General features: G+C 41.0%; 1 protein-coding gene across 1 annotated transcript in view; it reads right to left on the reverse strand.

Annotated features, from left to right (window-relative positions):
* Nucleotides 1–20,089, reverse strand: part of tfpia (tissue factor pathway inhibitor a) — a 75,191-nt gene that overhangs the window by 27,643 nt on the left and 27,459 nt on the right. Inside the window, exon 2 of the mRNA XM_041807417.1 lies at nucleotides 4,585–4,785. Within this exon, the coding sequence (XP_041663351.1) occupies nucleotides 4,585–4,785 (201 nt within the window). The remainder of the gene's footprint in view (nucleotides 1–4,584; nucleotides 4,786–20,089) is intronic.

The following is a 20,089-nucleotide window of genomic DNA, read 5'->3' on the forward strand; positions in this document are numbered from 1 at the left end:
CCTTTGACCTTCAAAATCTAACCAGTTCACCCTCGATTCAGAGTAAAACTGTGCTCACAGTTTGAAGGAACCCACCATGGAGCTCTTAAGATAGTCGCTCCATAAGAAAGGGGTGAAAAGAGCCCTCCGTGCAACCGGACCTGGATATGGGACAGATCGTCCTATCAGCTTTATGACGTCATTGTAAAAATAGCTTAGCATTTAATGGGTTCAGGAAAACCCTTCACATTATTCTTTACAAGCAAAGAAGGAACATTAGGCCCAGTGATCTTGACCTCTGACCTCTTTAAATCTTCCCAGTCATGACTTGACATTTGTCTAAAGTTTAAAGAAAACAAACATCAACTAGAAAAGCACTCGGAGAGCGCAGACCTCCGCCATTAGCCCTATGGCCCAATAGTGAAGAACCCTTCAAAAAATTCCTGGATCCATCCCTAAGTGCCCCCCACCACGGCATTCGCCGATTACTTCCTCCCCGGTGGGGTGGAAACACGGTGAGGCAAAACATTGGCTTTGCTACGGGTGCCAACAGATGCATCCATGGTCTCACCGGACGACTGGAAGTCATGGCAGAGGGTGAATATACCTCTATTCCTCCCAGCATTGTGAGTACTCTCACTACAATTCGCTGTCTTTCTCTTTGTTATGCTCCGTCTCGTCTCCTCAACCGGGCGTGCATCTTTCAAACTCTATAAACTCCAAAACTTTGAATAGAAACACAGCCAAAAACTGCTGCTCCAAAAACTGCTGCTGGGATTGAAGTTACTCTTGTCCTCCATCTCCTGGTGTAAAGTGGTAACAGCGCAGACGTCCACCAGCAGCCCTATCTCCCAATAGTAAAGAATCCTTTAAAAAATTCCTGGATCCAGATGCTGATCAATCACTCCCAAAATCTAATCAGTTCTTCCTTATGCCATTTCTGCCATTTCCTGAAAATTTCATCAAAATTCGTCCACAACTTTTTGAGTTATGTTGCTAACAAACTAACTAACTAACAAACGAACAAACCCACCCGATCACATAACCTCCTTTGCGGAGGTAAATATACCTGAGATATCACATTCACAAGAAAGGGATGACTGATAGCCTCCTACATCTCTGAGGCAAAGTGGATACTTGTGCAAATTTGAAGAAAATCCCACAAAGCATTCTCCAGATATTGCTTTTTACAAGCAAAAGATGAGCATAAGGCCCAAAATCAAATCAGATTATTTCTGAATCTGAGTGGCCATCTGTGCAAAACATGAAAAAAAAGAAATCCTCTTAAAGCAGTTTTGATACTTTGCATTCATATTTAGGGATGTACATGACACCTGAAGACATTAATCCCTGACCTATGACTTTCAAAATCCAACCCCATCCTTACTGAGTCAGAGTGGAAATTTTGTGCAAAGTTTGGAGAAAGTACCTCAAAGCTTCTTCAGACATCACCTTCACAAAAATGGCCAAGAAAAACAACAAGAACAATATCCACCTGACCTGCGTTGTCACTGGTGTAGAGACATAAGAATGTGCCATACTCATGCTATAATGCTCATTTTTATAAATAATTTAAATGCAGCACATATCTGAAATACTCTGAGCAGCTGCACACTTAGCATCATTAACATTTGGCACTGATCTAAAATGTAATTTATGCCCTCTTTGGCTGCGTTTGAGCTAAAAACACCACACCTCTAGTGCAGATGTGTTTGTGTGTAAAGAAAAAGGGCCTAAAAAATGGATGCATTCACGCTATATGACAATGCCTTCAGGATGCAAATTCATTTATGATTGTCGTGTCTGACTGCATAATGTATCCCATGGCATGCAATAAAGAGGGGAAGGTTATGCTTTGCTAGCGGGAGGAAGCACTTTGTCACTGCTCAGAATAACACGCTATGTAGATACATTGATAGATGTGTTCCTGCTCTATATGTGAGGGCATATTTCATGTTGAACAGAGAATTAAAGATGCATTGTTTTCCTGCACCAGATGACAGATCCCATTACAGACTGTGCAGCTGTTGTGTTACATGAAAGGTGGTTTTCTACTATTTCTTCAGTCTCCTGTTGTTAACATGCTCTTTTTTTTCTTATTCATCTCAGCTCACCTGTAGTGCTGCAAAACAAGTGCTATTTCTTTGAATACATACAAAAACCAGGGCCAGAAGGTCATATTATTGCTGTTTCGATCGAATTTTACATAACACAACATAAACCTGTTCTCAAGGCTGCACAACGCAGAAACTACCATTACTGACTGGTCAATACAATGCTGCAAAGTCTGCTTCTAAAGTGTATCTTTTAATCATATTAAAATAATCCTGACTCTATCTTTGAGGTATTTTTAGAAGCTTTTTTGCTGTTTAAACATCAAATTTCAATGTGGTCATCAATGATTTTAGGGGCTTCAGCTTCCATTTTACAAGTTTAAACTAGTCTGTGGTATTCATCCAAGTTCTGCATGAAGGACAGAGACAAGTATTCGGCACTTATGACAGATGAGTGATGGTTTCCACTCAATGGGAAAAAAGGAACATGTCTTGTGTGTCTATGACGTATCAGCCTCTTTTACAACTTGTTATTTACTGACTTATGTTGGAATAACTACTGAAAAAAGGCTGCTGTCTGTGATTCTAAGTTGCTCTCATTGATAATTTGTGGCTATTCATTTTTCTTTATTAGCTGGTATTAATTAGCACTTATTGTTGTTATTTATGTTTGGTGGTGTGGCTGTTCTGGGATCCCCTGCCCTTCCATGACCCCATGTGGAAAGCATTAAGCATGAACATCACTGTACCTCCTCTTCCTATGCTGATAAGAAAAGCCTAAGGCAGGGAGAGAACTAGGAAAATCTCAAAAGCAGAGCAGGCATCAAAGGTAACAGAATGACACTGATTATGCCAGAAACAGAAAAAAGGAGGAGCTGGGGTGGAGGAGGGTGCAAGAGCCGCTTGCAGATGGGCGGCTGAGTGTAGCCAGGCAAGAGCAGTTTGAATAAGACAGCATGAGAGCATTTAGCCAATAGCATGTCAGCTTGCCATTGGCTGATGAGGACTTAGATTAGATCAGCTGACCTGAAATATAGCAGCACTGCTGCGGGACTCTGTGCCACTTTCTGGCAAAGGGACATCACTGTCACTCCCGCCTCATCTAGAAAAAACTTTCCTTTTCCCCTCTGTCCTCTCAGTACCAAACTGCCAATTTTTGTGCATTTTCTAAAGCCTGCAGTGGGCAGAGTTAGGTCTGAGGTGGGGGTTTACTTACACTTGTATGATACATGAGCACACACATGTGAATCGGATCATATCTTTTAGCATCCATGTAAACAGAGAATGTAACCACAGCTGCTGATAGCTTTTTATGATGCAAAAGATGTTTTCACTCTTCTCCAATTTAGCATCAGCATGGGTTTGCGATTGTTTCAGGCAAGGTTTAGTCGTATTGTGAGCTGGTATAAACAATGGCTTCTGAGGGTGTAGGGTATGCTCAGATGTAGCTATAGTATAGCAGTAGTTAGCTCAGAACTGGGCCACATTTCTTTATTAAAACAAGAACAAAGAGCCACACTGAAAGCTGCTCTTGGCAAAGATGTTCTTGCATGCCTCCCTACTGGCCTTGGCATGAGTTTTATCCACCAACAAGCTCCACCATTCATAAACTACAGCAGCATGGATGGATGTTCTCCCTGTGGATGCATGGGTACTTTCTGGGTACTCCTGCTTCCTTCCACCACCAAAAACATGCTGGTTAGGTTAACTGGTGACTCTGATTTGGCTGCAGGTGTGAGCGTGAGCATGCCTGCTTGTTTGTCTCTATATGGCAGCCCTGGGATTGATTGGCAACTAGTCCTGGGTGTACCCTACCTTTTGCACAATGACAGCTTGGATAGGCTCCAGCCCCCCTTGACCCCCACGGGATGAGCAGTATAGACTGGATGGATGGATGGAAGTTTTGGGAGATTTCAGATTATACTCAAATGTCCTACTGTACCTTTGTGTTTTGTCTTTCTCGAAGTCTAAAATTGGAAAAGAATAAAATCAATTGAATATAACTGGAAGCCAAATTGTGGTGTATTTTCAACTGTTTTAAATGATCAACAGCCTGCTAGTCTAACCTAGTAGACACTTCCTGCTAAAGGCGGGGCTACACATGGAGTCAATTTATAAATCAATTGTTCGTTGTCTCTGTTATTTATCATTATCAATTAATTTAGTAACTTCAGTTTATCATCAGTTTAGTATGTGAAGCTGATAAATAATACATTAGTGGCCTTCTCCTTTAAAAGCACCATATTTTTCCATTAAGTAGACGCCTCCAGGAAAACTGTTGAGAATTAATGTGTTGGCAAAGCTCCATTTTAGCTGCACAACAACAGAATGACTTTGTAATAGGATTTTACGCCCAAGGTGGCAATAAAGTCTAATGAGGAACAGAAGTCCATGCAAACAAAACGAATCATGTGGTAACAACAGCATAACAATGTGAAACAATTGTTCATGAGAAAGTCACTCTTTTGTTCACTGTGGTTGCTAACTTCAAGTGGGGATGTCAAGAGGAATTTCTTGAACCTTTTCATATGTCATTGAGATTCCCACCCACCTGAGACATAGCACATCGCCTCACAAGCTTCCATGCTCTCGAAGTTGTTGGCATTTCCCCCACAGCCTCCATATTCAAACAGCTCGCAGCGTCCAGTTTCAACACTGAAGAAGAATCGCTCCTTAATGGCCTTGCAGGGCCCCGGATCGTCCTTCATGGCGCACAGCTCGTTGAAGATCAAGAGCTCAGGTTGGGCTGCATCTGTGGAGAAAAAGACAGGTTTTTTTTTTTTTTGCTTTACTGGCATTTATTGAAGAGAATTAGAAGGGTGCGTGGGTGCATGTGCAAGGGGGAGAAATTAGGTCACAGCATCAAACCCTAACCTAGAGCTTTGAGATAAGGTGACGTTGCAGTACAATTTCCATAAGACTTCAGTGGATGGTTTGACAGCTCACTGTTTTGAGATACTCTGCTGCAGAGACCGTGTGAAGGATTTGTTCCTACAAAGCATGAGAAACTCTGTGACCTCTCTGAATCTTCGAATAGAATAATTACACATAGGAAAAGTTGTAAAGCCAGGAGAGTCTTTACTATTCTTTTGGCATTTTCATAAAATAACCGAATATACAGCATCAGCTTCAGGCCTACAGGTGTGTTTCTGTTCTGAGCATAAGGAACCATCGGGGAGCTCCTAAATCCCTTCGGTGCACAAAAGCAGATGTGGGCAATGGCAGCTGGCAGGAGGAGAGTGAGTAAAAGTGGAGGGAAAAACTCCCAGAATGCAGCACACAGCAATAGTTTGAAGTACAGAAGATAAGGAAGTATATAGTCGACACATTTCCCTCCTAGCTCCTCACAGCAGCTCTGTCTGTGGCCTTAAGCCTCAAACATGACTGTCTTTATTCACTGTATTTTGGCACATGCAGGGCTATGCCGGCAATCAACTAATAATTGTTTATATCATAAAATTAGACTTTTATAATAAAGCACACAGGCCATAAGCCATTTCAAGATGTATTTCAAAAGAAATTTGGGGGTTTAATCCCACCACAGTTGGTAAGGGTTGGGTATCGTTTGGGGTTTTTCTGATACTTGACTCTCTTTGGCTGGCAGGGTATCAAAATGAAGCATCAATATCTGTGTTGTAACTTGTTCCGGTAGGTATCAGATGTATTGTTACCGGTACCATGTCAGTGCCGGTAACCACCTTGGTTTATCTAAAGCCGACCAAGTATATTTGCAGACATTTTTTATTTGCATTTAATCACCATCTTCAAATAGGAGTAACACATCCACTTTTACATCCCTCACATAAATGCACTGACTGAGGTACGATACTTAAAATGAAGCTTGGTAACACGTTGTTTTAACATTTTCTGCAGCTTCTTGTTGCCAGTAAATGCACTTCTGCACTCTACTGTGATGACTGCATTACACCACCTAATTAGCAGTAAGCCCTTGCACATGCAGCTAACCTGCTTTGGTCAAAGATTACACAGGTGATCACATAAAAAAGACAGAAACAAACACAGATTGTGATTTTGTCTGTCATCCTGTTGTTCCAATAAAATTTTTTCCTTCCTAATACCATTTCTGAAATAAGAGCATTGGGTATCAGTCAGTACTGAGTACTGATCTCATACAGGTGTAAACTTTCTGGGCCAACTATGCTCTGGAAAACACAACCATACACTCAGAACATGTCTCAACAAATAGAAAGATAACGTGCAGTCTCTCAGTGACCTGGCACGGTTACAGAGTGTCACATCACAAGCTCTCTATCTCTCTTTCTACAGGCCATCTCCATAATGAGCTGCGTATTTAAACATGCACAGTTTGATACAGCATGACATGTTGACAGAACAGCCTGCCATTGGTTGACAGCCCCTCACAAAGCACTCTGGGAAAACAATTTGTCAGTTATCATTTCAGCTGTAAGTGACTGAAAATTGATTGAAAGTTAGACAATAAAGGGGCCCAGATAGCCCTTTGGTTAGGTCACACCTCATGTGTGCAGGTGGCCTGGGTTCAAGTCCGGCCTTTGGCTTCTTTCCTTCTTTTTTTCAAATCTCTCCCCCAATCTCTCAGCCCTCTTTCCACCACCGTCCACTGTCCTCCTCTCTAAAAATAAAGGCCCAAAAAGCCCAAAAATATATCTTTAAAATTGATACAAATACTCAATATTGGATCTTCCAGTGGATGTGGATTTAAGTCCCCAAAATCCAGGTGTGCTTGAAAAGCTTCTGTATAGGCTGTAATGGCACAGATAGAGGCGGTGGAACGGTGGGACTGCTAGCTTCAAGAGGGAGAAAAAGTAAGAGGCTATAGTTTATGGTTCAAAAGCTGTCCAAGTTTTAATAACCCATGTCACGTTTTGTCTTATACGTCAACGCTGGAAGGATTTTTAACAAAACTGTATCAGATTGCTGCACTCGCTGATATCAGTACCGCATTTTCAGCAACGTTGGAGGTATTTCCAATACTGTTATCGGAATTGGAACGCTGGTTTATACAATGCATTCCCAGGGATTTGGACATTCTGGTACAAAATGGTAATCAATATTGCTCTCTGTGGATGGACCACAATGAACACTGAAATGGTTTGATACCTGATAGCTCAGACTGCATATGGAGGTGGTCCAGGATGCCTTTTTCTGAATATTTTTAGTTGGTAAGTACTTTTTATTTGTACAGCGCCTTTCACAGAACATCACAAAGGGCTTCACAACAGTTAAAACAAAATCACAACATATCAACAACAGCAAAGCATCCATAATATTAAACCCCACAGAAAAATTCCAGATATCCAAATCAGTGTGTTTGGAAGCCAGTCTGAAAAGATGAGTCTTAAACTCCTTTTTGAAAGCATCTGCTGAAGCAGCTGAATGTAACTTAGCAGAAGAAAGTTCCAAAGAGTTGGTGCCACATATTGTAAAGCATGAACACCTTTTAAAATGAACTCCAGGGACAACAAGAAAAACTCTGGTCAGAAGACCTGAGGGATTGACTGGGGATGTAGGGATGGAGCAGATCTAAGATATAATCCGGCACCTGCATGAAGGGCTTTAGATATATACAAGGATTTTAAAATGAATTCAGAGGTTGATTAGGAGCCAAGCAGTCATACAGACATAACACATGCTGGCATGCATTAAAGACCACCCAACCAACTGATGTGGTCTGCTGTACTCTGCTTGTAAACAAAATGCATGGCTTCGTTTATGTCTGTCCAGGCTTGCTCAGAGTGATCGCTGCTTTTGTTAGAGATCAAGACTTTTTGGCTCAGCTCAGTAATAAGGGGCAGTTTTTCACCTCCTAAGCAGCTCTTCATTTGATACCATTTTGACTGATTTGATTTGTCAACATGAGGGAGAAAAGCTGTTCAGCTTATTAAAAGCATGTCACATTTTATATTCGACTACATAAACCTCCATCTAACAGGTAAAATGTATTGACTGTCTCCCTGGCATAACTTTTCTTATGTAGTGTGGTATATATTCAGACTTTTGCAATACATTTGTATCTTATGATAACAATAAAACCGTTATTTATTGAGCAGCCCTACTTTGTAGCACAAAGTCACTGGATTTTAATAGAATAACGCTAGAATACACCACCCAGAGCTGTCACTACAGGGGAACTAAAGGACTGATATGTTGGGGCTATTGACCGGGTCATCTGTATCGGACACCCTGGGGAGCTGGCTCATACTGCACACAGAGCCTGGATAATCTGAGTGTGTTTGAAATGGTTTTCCCAGCAGCAGAGAATATGTTTGATCAATGGCTGGATGGTTATTATCCTGCAGGACAAAGACATGGCTCCCCCTATTTTTCACTGTCAAGATCAGATACAGCTGTGGACAATGTACCGCCTCTATAACAGACTCAGCTTTCATTAATATTCACAAAAAGCTGCCTTGGTCAGATCCTGGAAAAACATGGCAAAAATTCTTCCTCCTACTGCTGCCCGTGTTAAATCACTGTCTCAGTGTGCTGCTGTGAAATGGCTTCCTCTGCCCTCATCCCTGCTGTTCTCAGGTCAGGTCTGTGCTGTTCCTGCCTGTAGCAGTGCAGTTACTTCCAAACCTGCTGAGAAGAGAGGGATCTGTGTCTGTGGGGATTTGCAAATGGACACAGCTTGAATGGCAGAGTTTAAATACATTTTTCTGCATGGTGCTTGTAAATATTTAATAACTTAGATTTTATTTGACATCACATCAACTGTTTCAATGGTTTCACATCTTAGATTTGTTTCACAGTTTTGGCACAGAGTGAGAAATCTTATCAAAGTAAGGGGGAGGGGTTTTGAATTTGATGATTGATGAGCTGTCTGCTAAACTGTTTTATTTCTTCAATCAAAGCGAATGATTCTATGAAAAGCAGGGACGTTCTGTCAGTCAATCCAACGTTTTAGCTCAGAGGGATTTATGAAAACAGCTCTATTTAAGGATGACATACATGTTTAAACAGAGGGAAACCGTCTGACTTTGGTGTTTAAGTGGGACTCACTTTCAGCCCTGGAGTTTCATCGCTCGCACCAGCCCACTTTGATTTTAGCCTAAATAGTAAATATATACCGTAAGTCTAAAATAGTGCACTTTTCTCTACCTCCTTCTTGTTTTATTGTGTGTTTTATCAAATCCAATGCAAACGAGTAGAAGTTCATGACTATTATTTATTGAAACAAGTATGAGAAAATAACAGTTATCCTGCAACATTATCTTTGTCAGTGCAAAAGAGCAAAAAGGCCTCTTGATAGTGACATAAAAAGTCCAGATTAGGAGATTGTGAGTCATGGCTATGAGAAAGAATTTTGCCTTTTTAATTATAAAACATGGCTCACTATCTTACTATTACTTTCTTCTAATTAGCACGCACCCTCATGGATGGAAGTCAATAGTTTTTATTGTAATGACACCCTTATGTATCCGAGTCCTTATCAGTACCTCTATCATCCCTTGTCCATTGTTTGTTGGAAAGAAAAAAAGACCATGCCTTTAAACAGAGGTGGTATAAGCTGAGTAGTTAAAAAGTTAAAAACACATTACTCATATCACCATCTGACATTGGATTCATATTTTTAACTGAGGGGATTTACAGACTTTGAGAGCACTTTCTAGCTCTGATCTAAACAAATCTGAGAAAATTGTCCTGTCACTGCTACAGACACTCAAATCACAACCTCTCTGTCTCCATTATGAGCTACCCGGGCCGTCTCCACTGTGAAGACATGCGCAATTTGGCAAAGCATGATGTAACGACAGAACAGCTTGCCTTTCATTGTCACAGCTTATGACAATGCAATGTGGGATATGAAATTAAGGATAGCATTAGCTGCTAGCAGCAGAAATGATCAAATATGGGTTTGAAAATTGATAAAAAGGCATTCAGTATCAGAGTTACTGCTGTGAATTTAAACTCGAATGACCTTGGTTAGTCACACGAGTTCCAGGATTGCTAGAAAGCTACAAAGGGCTACAAAGATGTGGACAGCATCATTAGAATGGTACAATAGCATGCTATGAACCAGTCATGAAAAACATCTTTAAGTCTATAAGATTAAGCTTTCAAAATTCTGAAAAATGAGGCAGTAAAATCTGTTGGTAGAATGAGCTGAAGCCACGCCCACTCACGAGAAATGAGATTCTGATCAGAGAGACGAAGTTGGGGATTAAATTTACACAAATCTCTCTGCTATGATTCTTTAATGATCCGTTGGCCATCATGGCTGACAGATTTGGGAAATTTACCTCACAATCACCAAAAATATAGCAGCTAACATAGTTGGATGTTAATATTCAATGAAGAAATATTTTCTCCGCCCAAATAAAACCAAGCCAGGAAAGAGGTGGACAACTATTAATGGTCTAAATCCAAAACTGAGTTACACATAAATCTCAGTGTCTTCACATGTTTACAGCGACCAAAGTTTGGATTTCACTTTACAGGGACTTTAACTTTTTGTAACGTTTGTCTCAGAGGGTTAACATGCAGTTTTACTTTTGTCACATTAAGAACATTTTGTTTGTCAAAACAAATGTATATCGATGCAAAATATTGCTATCGATCTCTTACACTATACTATTAATCTGTATGGATATTGCCCTGAAAACACACATTGCATGCTGTGTTTCGTGTTGTGCATCTGGCACTTCAAGCTTGTTATAATGAAAATAAAAACCTTGATTTTGGTGTGTTTGGCAGTATCAGCGTCTAAATCTTTCCACTTTTAGAGTTGCTTTTTCAGCAACACTTTTGCTCTTTCTATTATCTGTCTCATCTCTGTATTATCCTCTTGACTTTCTTGGGGCGGATGGATCAAAATAGCATAATAATGAAACAAATAAACTTGAGTTTCCAGTCAGTCCCTGATGGGATGGACCTCCCAAATCAAGCCGGTTGGCTGAGTGAAATGCTGCTGGAATGATAACTACTCATACCCATGTGTAGTGAGTGCAGCTTGTATGAGCTACTAACTGCCACTTTACCAGTCCTTGTGGCCCTAAACCCAGCCTGACCCACTGGAAATCTTCCCAGTTCTTGAATAAGCCACTCCAGGTCAGTCAGGCTTTATTTTTCATCCCCAGCTGACTGAACGGTGATCTACCTCATGGATTTCTTTACTGGCATGGACTGAATACTAAAAAGTCAGCTGGTATTTCGTAGTGGTTTGATTTAATTGTATTGTGCTGTCCTGCATAAGCAATATGCACAGCAAAGAAAGGTTGACAAGACACCATTATCACAACAAGGACAACAAACACTGCTGTAACTGGAAAGCTTGTTCACAAATAATGCTCTCTCTTTCCAGAAAGGTGCAAAGTTCTCCAAAAGCACATACTCTGATGGGAACCGACCAACCTGAACTCTCAGCACAGCAGTCAGCAAACAGTCCGTGTGCCAGGTGATGTAACAGGGGCAGCAGCTCGACCTGCCCTCCTCTTATTGCCAGGGATCGAGGACAACAATCAAACACTCCCAATCTCCTTCCCTCCAGCCAATCTCTGCTGCTGCCACTGCATGTGGGAGGTAAGGTGAGGGCAGCGGGTCTTCCCCGCAGAGCCCTGTGGTATTTTTATTTATGTTCTTCCCGTCGCGTCTTATAAGCAGCAGAAGATTGGGTTGTCTAGCAGGGGAGAAATTACATGGCATCTCAGGCAATCTGGGCCTCCTACTAGAGCCCGACCCTCTGAACACGGCTCATTTGTGAAGTTTACTGAACAAACTTTATGGTGAAATATTGACACGTTGAGACTGTTTGCTCTCTTCTCTTTTACTGGATGCCTTAAGCTACCATGGCAACAAACAGATTCATCCTTTGTGGATAAAGCATTAAGACGAGATTCTGACTTCTTTTATGCAAATCTTATAAATAAAACTGTTTAATAAGGCAGAACTGGGCCAACCAAAGAAAGAGAAGAAAAACGCTCTCCTTATTGATTTCTCGGCTCAGGTCTCGGCTGAGAACAACAAAGGCATTGTGTGGCAGTTGGAAAAACACACAAGTTACACAATGAGAGAGTAAAATTAAAGCATTTTCTAGGCTAGGAAACCAGAAACGGGCCTTGTAAAAAGGACTCAGAGACATGCAAATGTAAGCTCCAAGAAAGAAGCCTTGCATGTGCAGAAACAACCGTTTACTTTAGTTTTAAAAATGTGTGCTCAAGGAAGGGACAGGTATTGACATAGAACGGTTTAAAAGAGGGAGAAAAATCAACTCACCAAAGTGTTGTGGTTATTATTATTTAAATAAAAAGAAACTCTTGTTGGATTGATAATAGTGCATTATATATCTGCTACAAAACAGCAGTTGACATGAGCAGAGAGCAGCCAAAGAAGACTATTCTCCAAGTCCAGAGTCTTTCAAGCTATCAACAGCCTAAAGCTATAATTGTATATCATCTCCTCACAGTTTCACTGACTGAACCAGTTGAAAAATTAATAAAACGTTTCATCCTAACTGAAAGATAACCTGTGGTGAGTTGCTGTATCTGTGTGTGCTCAGCTTCACTGTCTCACTGTGAGCAAGTTGGGCTAGATTTTCCACAGTAAATCCAAGGTACTCATGCCCTACAGAAAGGTTAAGCACTCAGCGAAGGACCCTCTACCCAATTAAGCCAGCATTTTTGGCCCCCACATGTCAGCTGCGCAGACTGATGGCGGCAAAAACACTTCGCTAGGGGTGTGAAGAGGGAAACTCCCTTTGCTGTCGTTTCATTCAGTTAGTCCCATGACACCTCCAGTGGGCTAACCAGTGATCTCTAGTGTCCCAGAACAACCCTCCACCATGCTTTCTCTCACCACCCATGCCAATATGGAGACATCTTTATCTTACCTGCCCTACCGCATGGCCATCACAGTGACAGTGCTGATACTACCTTCCCTTACATGACTCTGAGCTGCAACTGCAAAAAGACAACAGTTCCTGAAGTTGATATTACACATGAAATGGCAAGAAGTGGGGGGGGGGGGGGGGACAATGGAGTTGGTTGTCACACAGGTTGGTTGTTACACTCATTATATCTTGCCACCAGAGGGTCCTGTCTCCCAAAATTTGGTATGATATTTCCAGAATTAGGACCAGAGCTCACCTGTATAGTCTTATCTATAGTAGGACAGCTGAACTTAAGGTGAGAGGGCTTTTTTGTGTTTTTAATGCCAATATTCAACTTTTCAATATTTTTCTTCTAGGCTTTTACCTCATGAGTTTATTACAAAACAATTGTTATCCTTAGAAAACCTGTGAAGTGAAAGATGTAGTTAAGATTGTTCTTAGCTGGCTGACTTCTTGTTAGACGGTTGTTAGCCTTGATGCTAGCAAGACATTCCATCTGGGGTTGGTTGTCACATTCTTTTTGGGGTTGGTTGTCACAGCCGTTCAGGGGAGGTATGGGAGAAGCGTTGAATGTCCAACAAATGGGCACATAAGCTCTGCTTAGCTGGAGTGCATAGACCCTACATTTGCCATCACTGTAACTCAGACAGTAAATGCATGTAGCCTAGTTGAGTAGGCTAATGTTGTTAGGCCTATTTGTTCTGTTCTTTATGTTGCTATATGCCTGTAAGCTGGCCTAAAGATCTTCTTGTTCATGTTCCTTGATGCATTAAGTTATGTTATCTGTCAACTTGTCATTGCAATTAGTTTCAAATTTAGTTCTGCCACCTTTTTAAGATTTTTTCCCATTAAAACAATCTTGTGACAAACAACTCCATAGTGTGACAACCATCCCATGATGGAGTTGGAGTGTCTTTGATTGTTAATAACCTCTTTGTTTCAATAAGTTAGGAAAGGAGAGGGATCCACATTTGAAGTCAACACTTTAAGCTTCTATTTATTGAAGAAATTACTATTGACAGTTGTTTTGATGATGAGCAATTCACACTAAAGTAAAAAGTGTGACCACCAACCCCGTGACACTCAATCCTGCCTGAGTAGGCTGAGGCTCTACCTTCCCCTACTCCCTCATTTTCATTAGGGAGGAGAGAAAAAAACAGGTTTGGGGTTGGTTTGAGCTGCTTTCTGACATCTCTGTCCCTGCACTTCTACTTTTTATGTAAATAAACAACTAACCTTGTTACAAACCCCTTACACCCAACTTTTACACAACTAACCCTAACTTTCCATCCTTGCTTTTCAGCTTCAGCTCCTGAATCTGCATATCTAAGCTTTTTTTCCTTTCATAAGCTTCCTCCACAGAATCCTCCAAGGGAACCATCAGTTCCATAAAATCAACTACTGGCAAACCAAAGCACTATGCCAGGCTTTAAATGAGTGAAAACTTTCTCCTGTGGCAAAACAAGTTTCCCTTCCTAATCTACCTGCACCTCCCAGGCGATATCACCCTTTAACTGGTTTGACTGGTTCCTTCCTAAAAACCTAACTCCTTTGAACTTCTCTTCCTCAAGGACAAACTGAACAGCTGCACTCTCTGCCTGATAACACCCTCCATTTATCTGATGCTTCTGCTTTAAAATTCTGCTGCGAATTTTTTCAAGACCTACATTATGAATGTTCATCTACCATGAACAGGAAGTAGATCACACTGTTTGAATTTTGTGGGGTTTTATTTTAGGTTAGTTAATGTGTTAGTAACAAAAAAAATGCTAAAGGGATCATTGATTAGTATTAGCCTCCTAGCAACATTTAACTAAAATGCTGCATTAGCCTGTTTATCTTTTTACCATTACCAGTGCTGGGAGGCCTCATATCAAAGTCTGTTTAGGGCCTTACTTGGCCAGAGGCAGCCCTGGTTAAGGTTATTGCTACCATAGGAGGTTCAACCAGTTATTAAAGTGCAGTCACTTGGTATCCAAAAGCCTAAAACAGGCTGTAAATCCCTGATAATAATTCCCCAAATGGGCCCATTTACTAATCTCTCTTCTATTGTATGATTTGACTATTGTTGTGGTTTAAAAAGGAAAAGAAAACCACAATAATGGGAACTAAACAATAGTGAATTCTTCAGGAATGCTACATAAATCAAATTAGGATCCAAGGATTGTGACATGATTTAATTAGAACCAAGGCTGATAGCCCAAGCCTGACTATAACCAGAAAAGTACACATTCAGAAAGAGCATGAGTTATTTCCAGCTCTAACAGTAAAAAAGGCATGAGCTCAGGCATATAATGAGGTTTGTAAACCAGAATTAGTGTCTGAAGTTAAAAATAAAACAGGTGTTCATGACCTCCACAATAATTCTGAATTTGCACCACCATCCTGAGACAAATACTCCCAACGCTCCAGATCTGACAGCAGCACTCTTCTACGTTGTCGAACAGACGGAAAATAAATATAGTCCTGCTCATACAATGCATCAATAAAGGCCTTGGAAGCAGACCAACAAATGAGCTAGCTCCTTATAATACGGGCTCTGCTGAATGAGGAAACAGGGGGCCAGCTGCCAATGGAAATGTGACGCACCTAAAATCAGAGTACTGCTGACAGGCTCCTATGCCATGTTCTGCTCACACTCTCCACATTTGGATAAAGATCTGAGTTGCTCAACATGTGAACCATGCCAAGCCTCTGTGTAATTCCCAAGATGGGCAGGTTGAGTCAGACTGAGGCCCAGTCCTGGCATGTTCAGTGCACCAGAGGATAATCCTGCAGCTCCATTTCTAGGTATTTCAGTGAAAGGGAATTAAAAGATAAATGTACAGCAGCCATGGATCAGCAGAAAACAAAAAGACAAGCCATTATTGAAGACTCAGGGAAAAACAAAACACCAAAGAGCACACGCTGTTATCAGATTGACAGTAAAACACGATACAACAGCCAGAGAAAGTGAGACAGACTCAGACAGAAGCTGGGAGAAGAACACAAAAATGCCAGAGTCTGACAGCTCAAAGTGCTCTTGTCGTCTGCAGCCTGAACTTTATGACTTCACACTCTGTAAGAGAGCGGTCTTTCTTTGCTTTTGTAAAGGTGTCCTTCTCGCAGTTCTCTATGCTGTATAATTAGAGAGGAAACTGAAACAGAAAAAGAGGAAAAGTATGTGCCAGGAAAAAGCGCTGACTAAGAGGCAGAAGCATAAAAAGACTGAATTCAGAGAAAACAAAAGAAATCACGAAAAGCAATAAAAGAACTAAAAAACATCGGAAAAGAAGTGCCATAAAGAAAAGGACCACAGCTAACTCATTATAAGGGATGTGGATTGTTAATTTTTATTGATACTTATCCCCCTCTCAATACTTCTAATTATTCCAAGTCCTTGTGGATACACACCAGGGAGACTTTTTCATTCTTTGCATGGGATAGCTCCCATAGAAAGCAACAGGGAAATATCAGAAGGTGATCGGAGGAACTGTCAATCAGAGCGGCAAGACAAAATGACATTCTCTGCATGCGCTACTCTTGAGCTGACAGGTTATCGCTACCCTAAATTGTTAATGGCTGAGCTTCTTGGTGAATAGAAGTGATGCTAAGACCAGTCAGATGTGCATAAACTACGCCAGAACAAGCTTTCTGTGTGGCTCTTTGCTCTTGTTTAAAAAAGAAATGTGCTCCAGTTCCGATTAAACTGCTGATTTCCTACACCTATGAGACCAAACTGGTGCTTTTTGGCCATCAGACAAAACGCTATGTTGCACGGGACATCATAACAAACACACCATCCCCACTGTGAAGTACAGTGGTGGCAGCATCGTGCTGAGGGGATGCTTCTCATCAGCTGGCCCTGGAAGGCTCATAAAACTAAAGGGTGAAATTAATTTGAAAAAACATATAAGAACACCCTGGAAGACAATCTTATTCAGTCTGCAAGAAAACTATAGTTTGGGAGAAGTTTTATTTTCCAGCAAGATAATGACCCAAAGCATACAGCAAAAGCTACGTTTAAAGACAACTAAGGGAAAGTTCTGGAGGGGCCGAGGCAAAGCCCAGACCTCAATCCAAAAGAGAATTTGTGACTGAACTTGAAAAGGACTGTTCATGCCCAATCCCCGTGTAATCTGACAGAGCTTGGGCAAAGAAGAATGGAGTAAAATTGTAATGTGTCAGATGTGAAAGCCCAATTAAGACTGATACACACAGACTCAGTGCTGTGATTGCAGCCACAGGTGCATCTACCGAATACTGACCTGAATTATATTGACCATGATTGATTTATAAAATCAATGAAGGGGTAAAAAAAATCCAAGGGGATGAATACTATTTATAGGTACTGTATATGCTTTTTGGATTACACCTCAAGACAGAGAGGATAGTGAGAGCAAATGATGCACAATTTATGGTGTTATTAGCAGCAGAAATGTATTCTCGTTGAGTCAGGCTCAAAAGGAAGAGGCTTAGGAGTGTAAAACATTTGGTTCTTTCATTTTTTAAATATTTATCTGCATTTTATATCACCAATGACAGTGAATTAGTCTTTTTTACAAAGGTTAATTCAAAAAGTTGAAATTTTCTAAATAATTGAGTTAGAGCTGGTTCATTGATTTGCCAAAACATTGAAATCAAGCCACTCATAGTTAAACTGCCTTTCAGTTATATATTAAAAGTTAGGTTAGTCATCTCCAGTGGAATTTTTCAGTTACTTCAATGGATGATTTATGAAACAAACTATGCAAACTCCATGACATAAAGGTATACAGGATTGCAAAACATGGCCAGAGCAGTATGAGTGTGCCCAAAGGAGTGCATCATCCATGTCACAGCAGATAGGCCTGAAATCTAAGAAATGTTGTCAGTGTTTATTAGAGCCAAGCCCTGAGGGCAGCAGACAAAGGGCTGAGGGTGAGTCATAGCCTGTCCCAAGGTTTTCTAGCTTAACAAATGAGGACACTCTTACATGTAGTTTTGTGTGGGGTTCTCAGTTTTGAGTACATTTTGAAACATATTTCTTATTTGTCTCATTTGTATGAAGAATTCAAAAGAGTCTGAGTCTTTTTTGAGGACACAGACAGGTTCCTAAATGGAGCACATTTATTTTTTGTTTATTCATAGGTTAGACAAGGCTTTTATTGAATCCAAGGACAAGATATTTTCTGTTGCACACTAATTAAGAAAGCATGAATGCTGTTTGCAATTTAGTGAACTTACTTTAAAATAATGCTGAAATAAAGGTATTAATAGCATTAACATTGCTAGGCTCCAGCTGGCTGTCTAACCTCAGATTCAAGAGGAACAGTGCAGATTCCCTCCTGACTGTGGGGCAGTGGACCAGCTCTTTACACTTTCAGGGCTCCTTGAGGGAGCATGGGAGTTTGTTCATCCAGTCTACATGTGTTCTGTTGGCATGGAGAAAGCCTTACAGTCATTTCCTTTAGGGGGCATGTTTTTTTTTTTAGCAGCAGCAGCAGCAGAGATATTATGCATTACATATCATGCTTCATTTTTGTACTTTTTTCTTATTATATATGAGAATGACATAAAAAATGTTCACTCCCTTCAGTGCAACAATTCATGTCCAATTTGCAACACGATTATATATTTTTTTTTCAAAATACTTGAGCCCTAATTTAGTCTAATGTTGTGTTGGTTGTAATATAGAAAAATGTATCGCTTGTGTGACAGGATCGTGAGATGCAGCAGGCAAGAAAAGGGTTTCAGGTCTGGGGACCTCAGAATTCTATCTCTGCTTTTTACAGGATGTGGTTCTGTTGGCTTCCTCAGCTCGGGATCTCCGGCAGGCTTCGGGACAGTTTGCAGCTGAATGCGAAGCAGTTGGGATAAGAGTCAGCACCTCCAAGTCTGAAGCAATGGTTCTCTGCCATGGACTGCTTCCTCCAGGTAGGAAGCGAGTCTCTGCCTCAGGTAAAGGAGTTCAAGTATCTTGGATTCTTGTTCATGAGTGGCCAGACTGTTGTGGTGAAAAGGGAGCTGAGCCGAAAGGCAAAGCTTTCAATTTACCAACTGAATTACCTCCCAACCCTCACCTATGGTCATGAACTCTGGGTAATGACTAAAAGAAAGAGACTGCAGATACAAGCAACCAAATTGTCTTTAACCTTAGGTAAAAAGGAAAGATTTCACAATCATCTGGGAAAGCTCCTATGAAAGAGGCCAGCTGAGGTGGTTGGACGTCTGAGCTGGATCCCTGCACGCTTTCTTTTGGAGGTCTTCTGGGCATGTCCAGCTGGAAGGAGACCTTTGGGAAGACTCAGAACGCACTGGAGGGATTACTTATCCTGTCTGGTTTGGGCATGCCTCGGGATACCCAAGAAGGATTTGGAAAGGGTTGCTGGGGAGAGGGATGTCTGGGTTGACTTGCTCAGCCTGCTACCACCATGATCCGACCCCAGATAAGTTGAAGATGGATATACAGTCATGGACAAATGTATTGGCACCCCTGGAATTTTTTCCAGAAAATACACCATTTCTCAATTACAATTACAAATGTTTTTGGTGTACACATGTTTATTTCCTTTATGTGAATTGGAACAACAAAAAAAATCTGAAGAAAAAAGACAAAATTGACATAATGTTACACAAAACTCAAAAAATGGGCCAGACAAAATTATTGGCACCCTTTTAAAACTGTGGGTAAATCATTTAATTTCAAGCATGTGATGCTCATTTAAACTCACCTGTGGCAGTAACAGATGCTGGCAATCTAGAAATCACACCTGAAGCCAGTTAGAATGTCTAAAAGTTGACTCAACCTTTGTGTTGTGTGCCTGTGTGTGTCACACCAAGCATGGAGAAGAGAAAGAAGGGCCAAGAATTGTCCGAGGACTTAAGAAGCAAAATTGTAGAAAAATATGAACAATGTCAAGGTTACAAGACCATCTCCAGAGATCTAGAGATTCCTTTGTCCACTGTGTGTAGTATAATCAAGAAGTTTATGACCCATGGAACTGTGGGTAATCTTCCTCGACGAGGACAGAAGAGAAGAAAAAAGAATGCAACGCAGGATAGTTGGAATGGTGGATAAACCTCCTCAGTCATCTTCCACACAAATTCAGGCTGTCCCGCAGACTCAGGGTGCAAAAGTGTCAGCTCAGACCATACGTGGTCATCTGAATGAGATGAGGTACTATGGCAGGAGACCGAGGAGAACCCCACTGCTGACAAAGAGACATAAAAAAGACAGACTGGAGTTTTCAAAAATGTAACTGAGTAA

The sequence above is a fragment of the Cheilinus undulatus genome, linkage group 15 (genome assembly GCF_018320785.1).
Source record: "Cheilinus undulatus linkage group 15, ASM1832078v1, whole genome shotgun sequence".
Classification (NCBI taxonomy): Eukaryota; Metazoa; Chordata; class Actinopteri; order Labriformes; family Labridae; genus Cheilinus; species Cheilinus undulatus.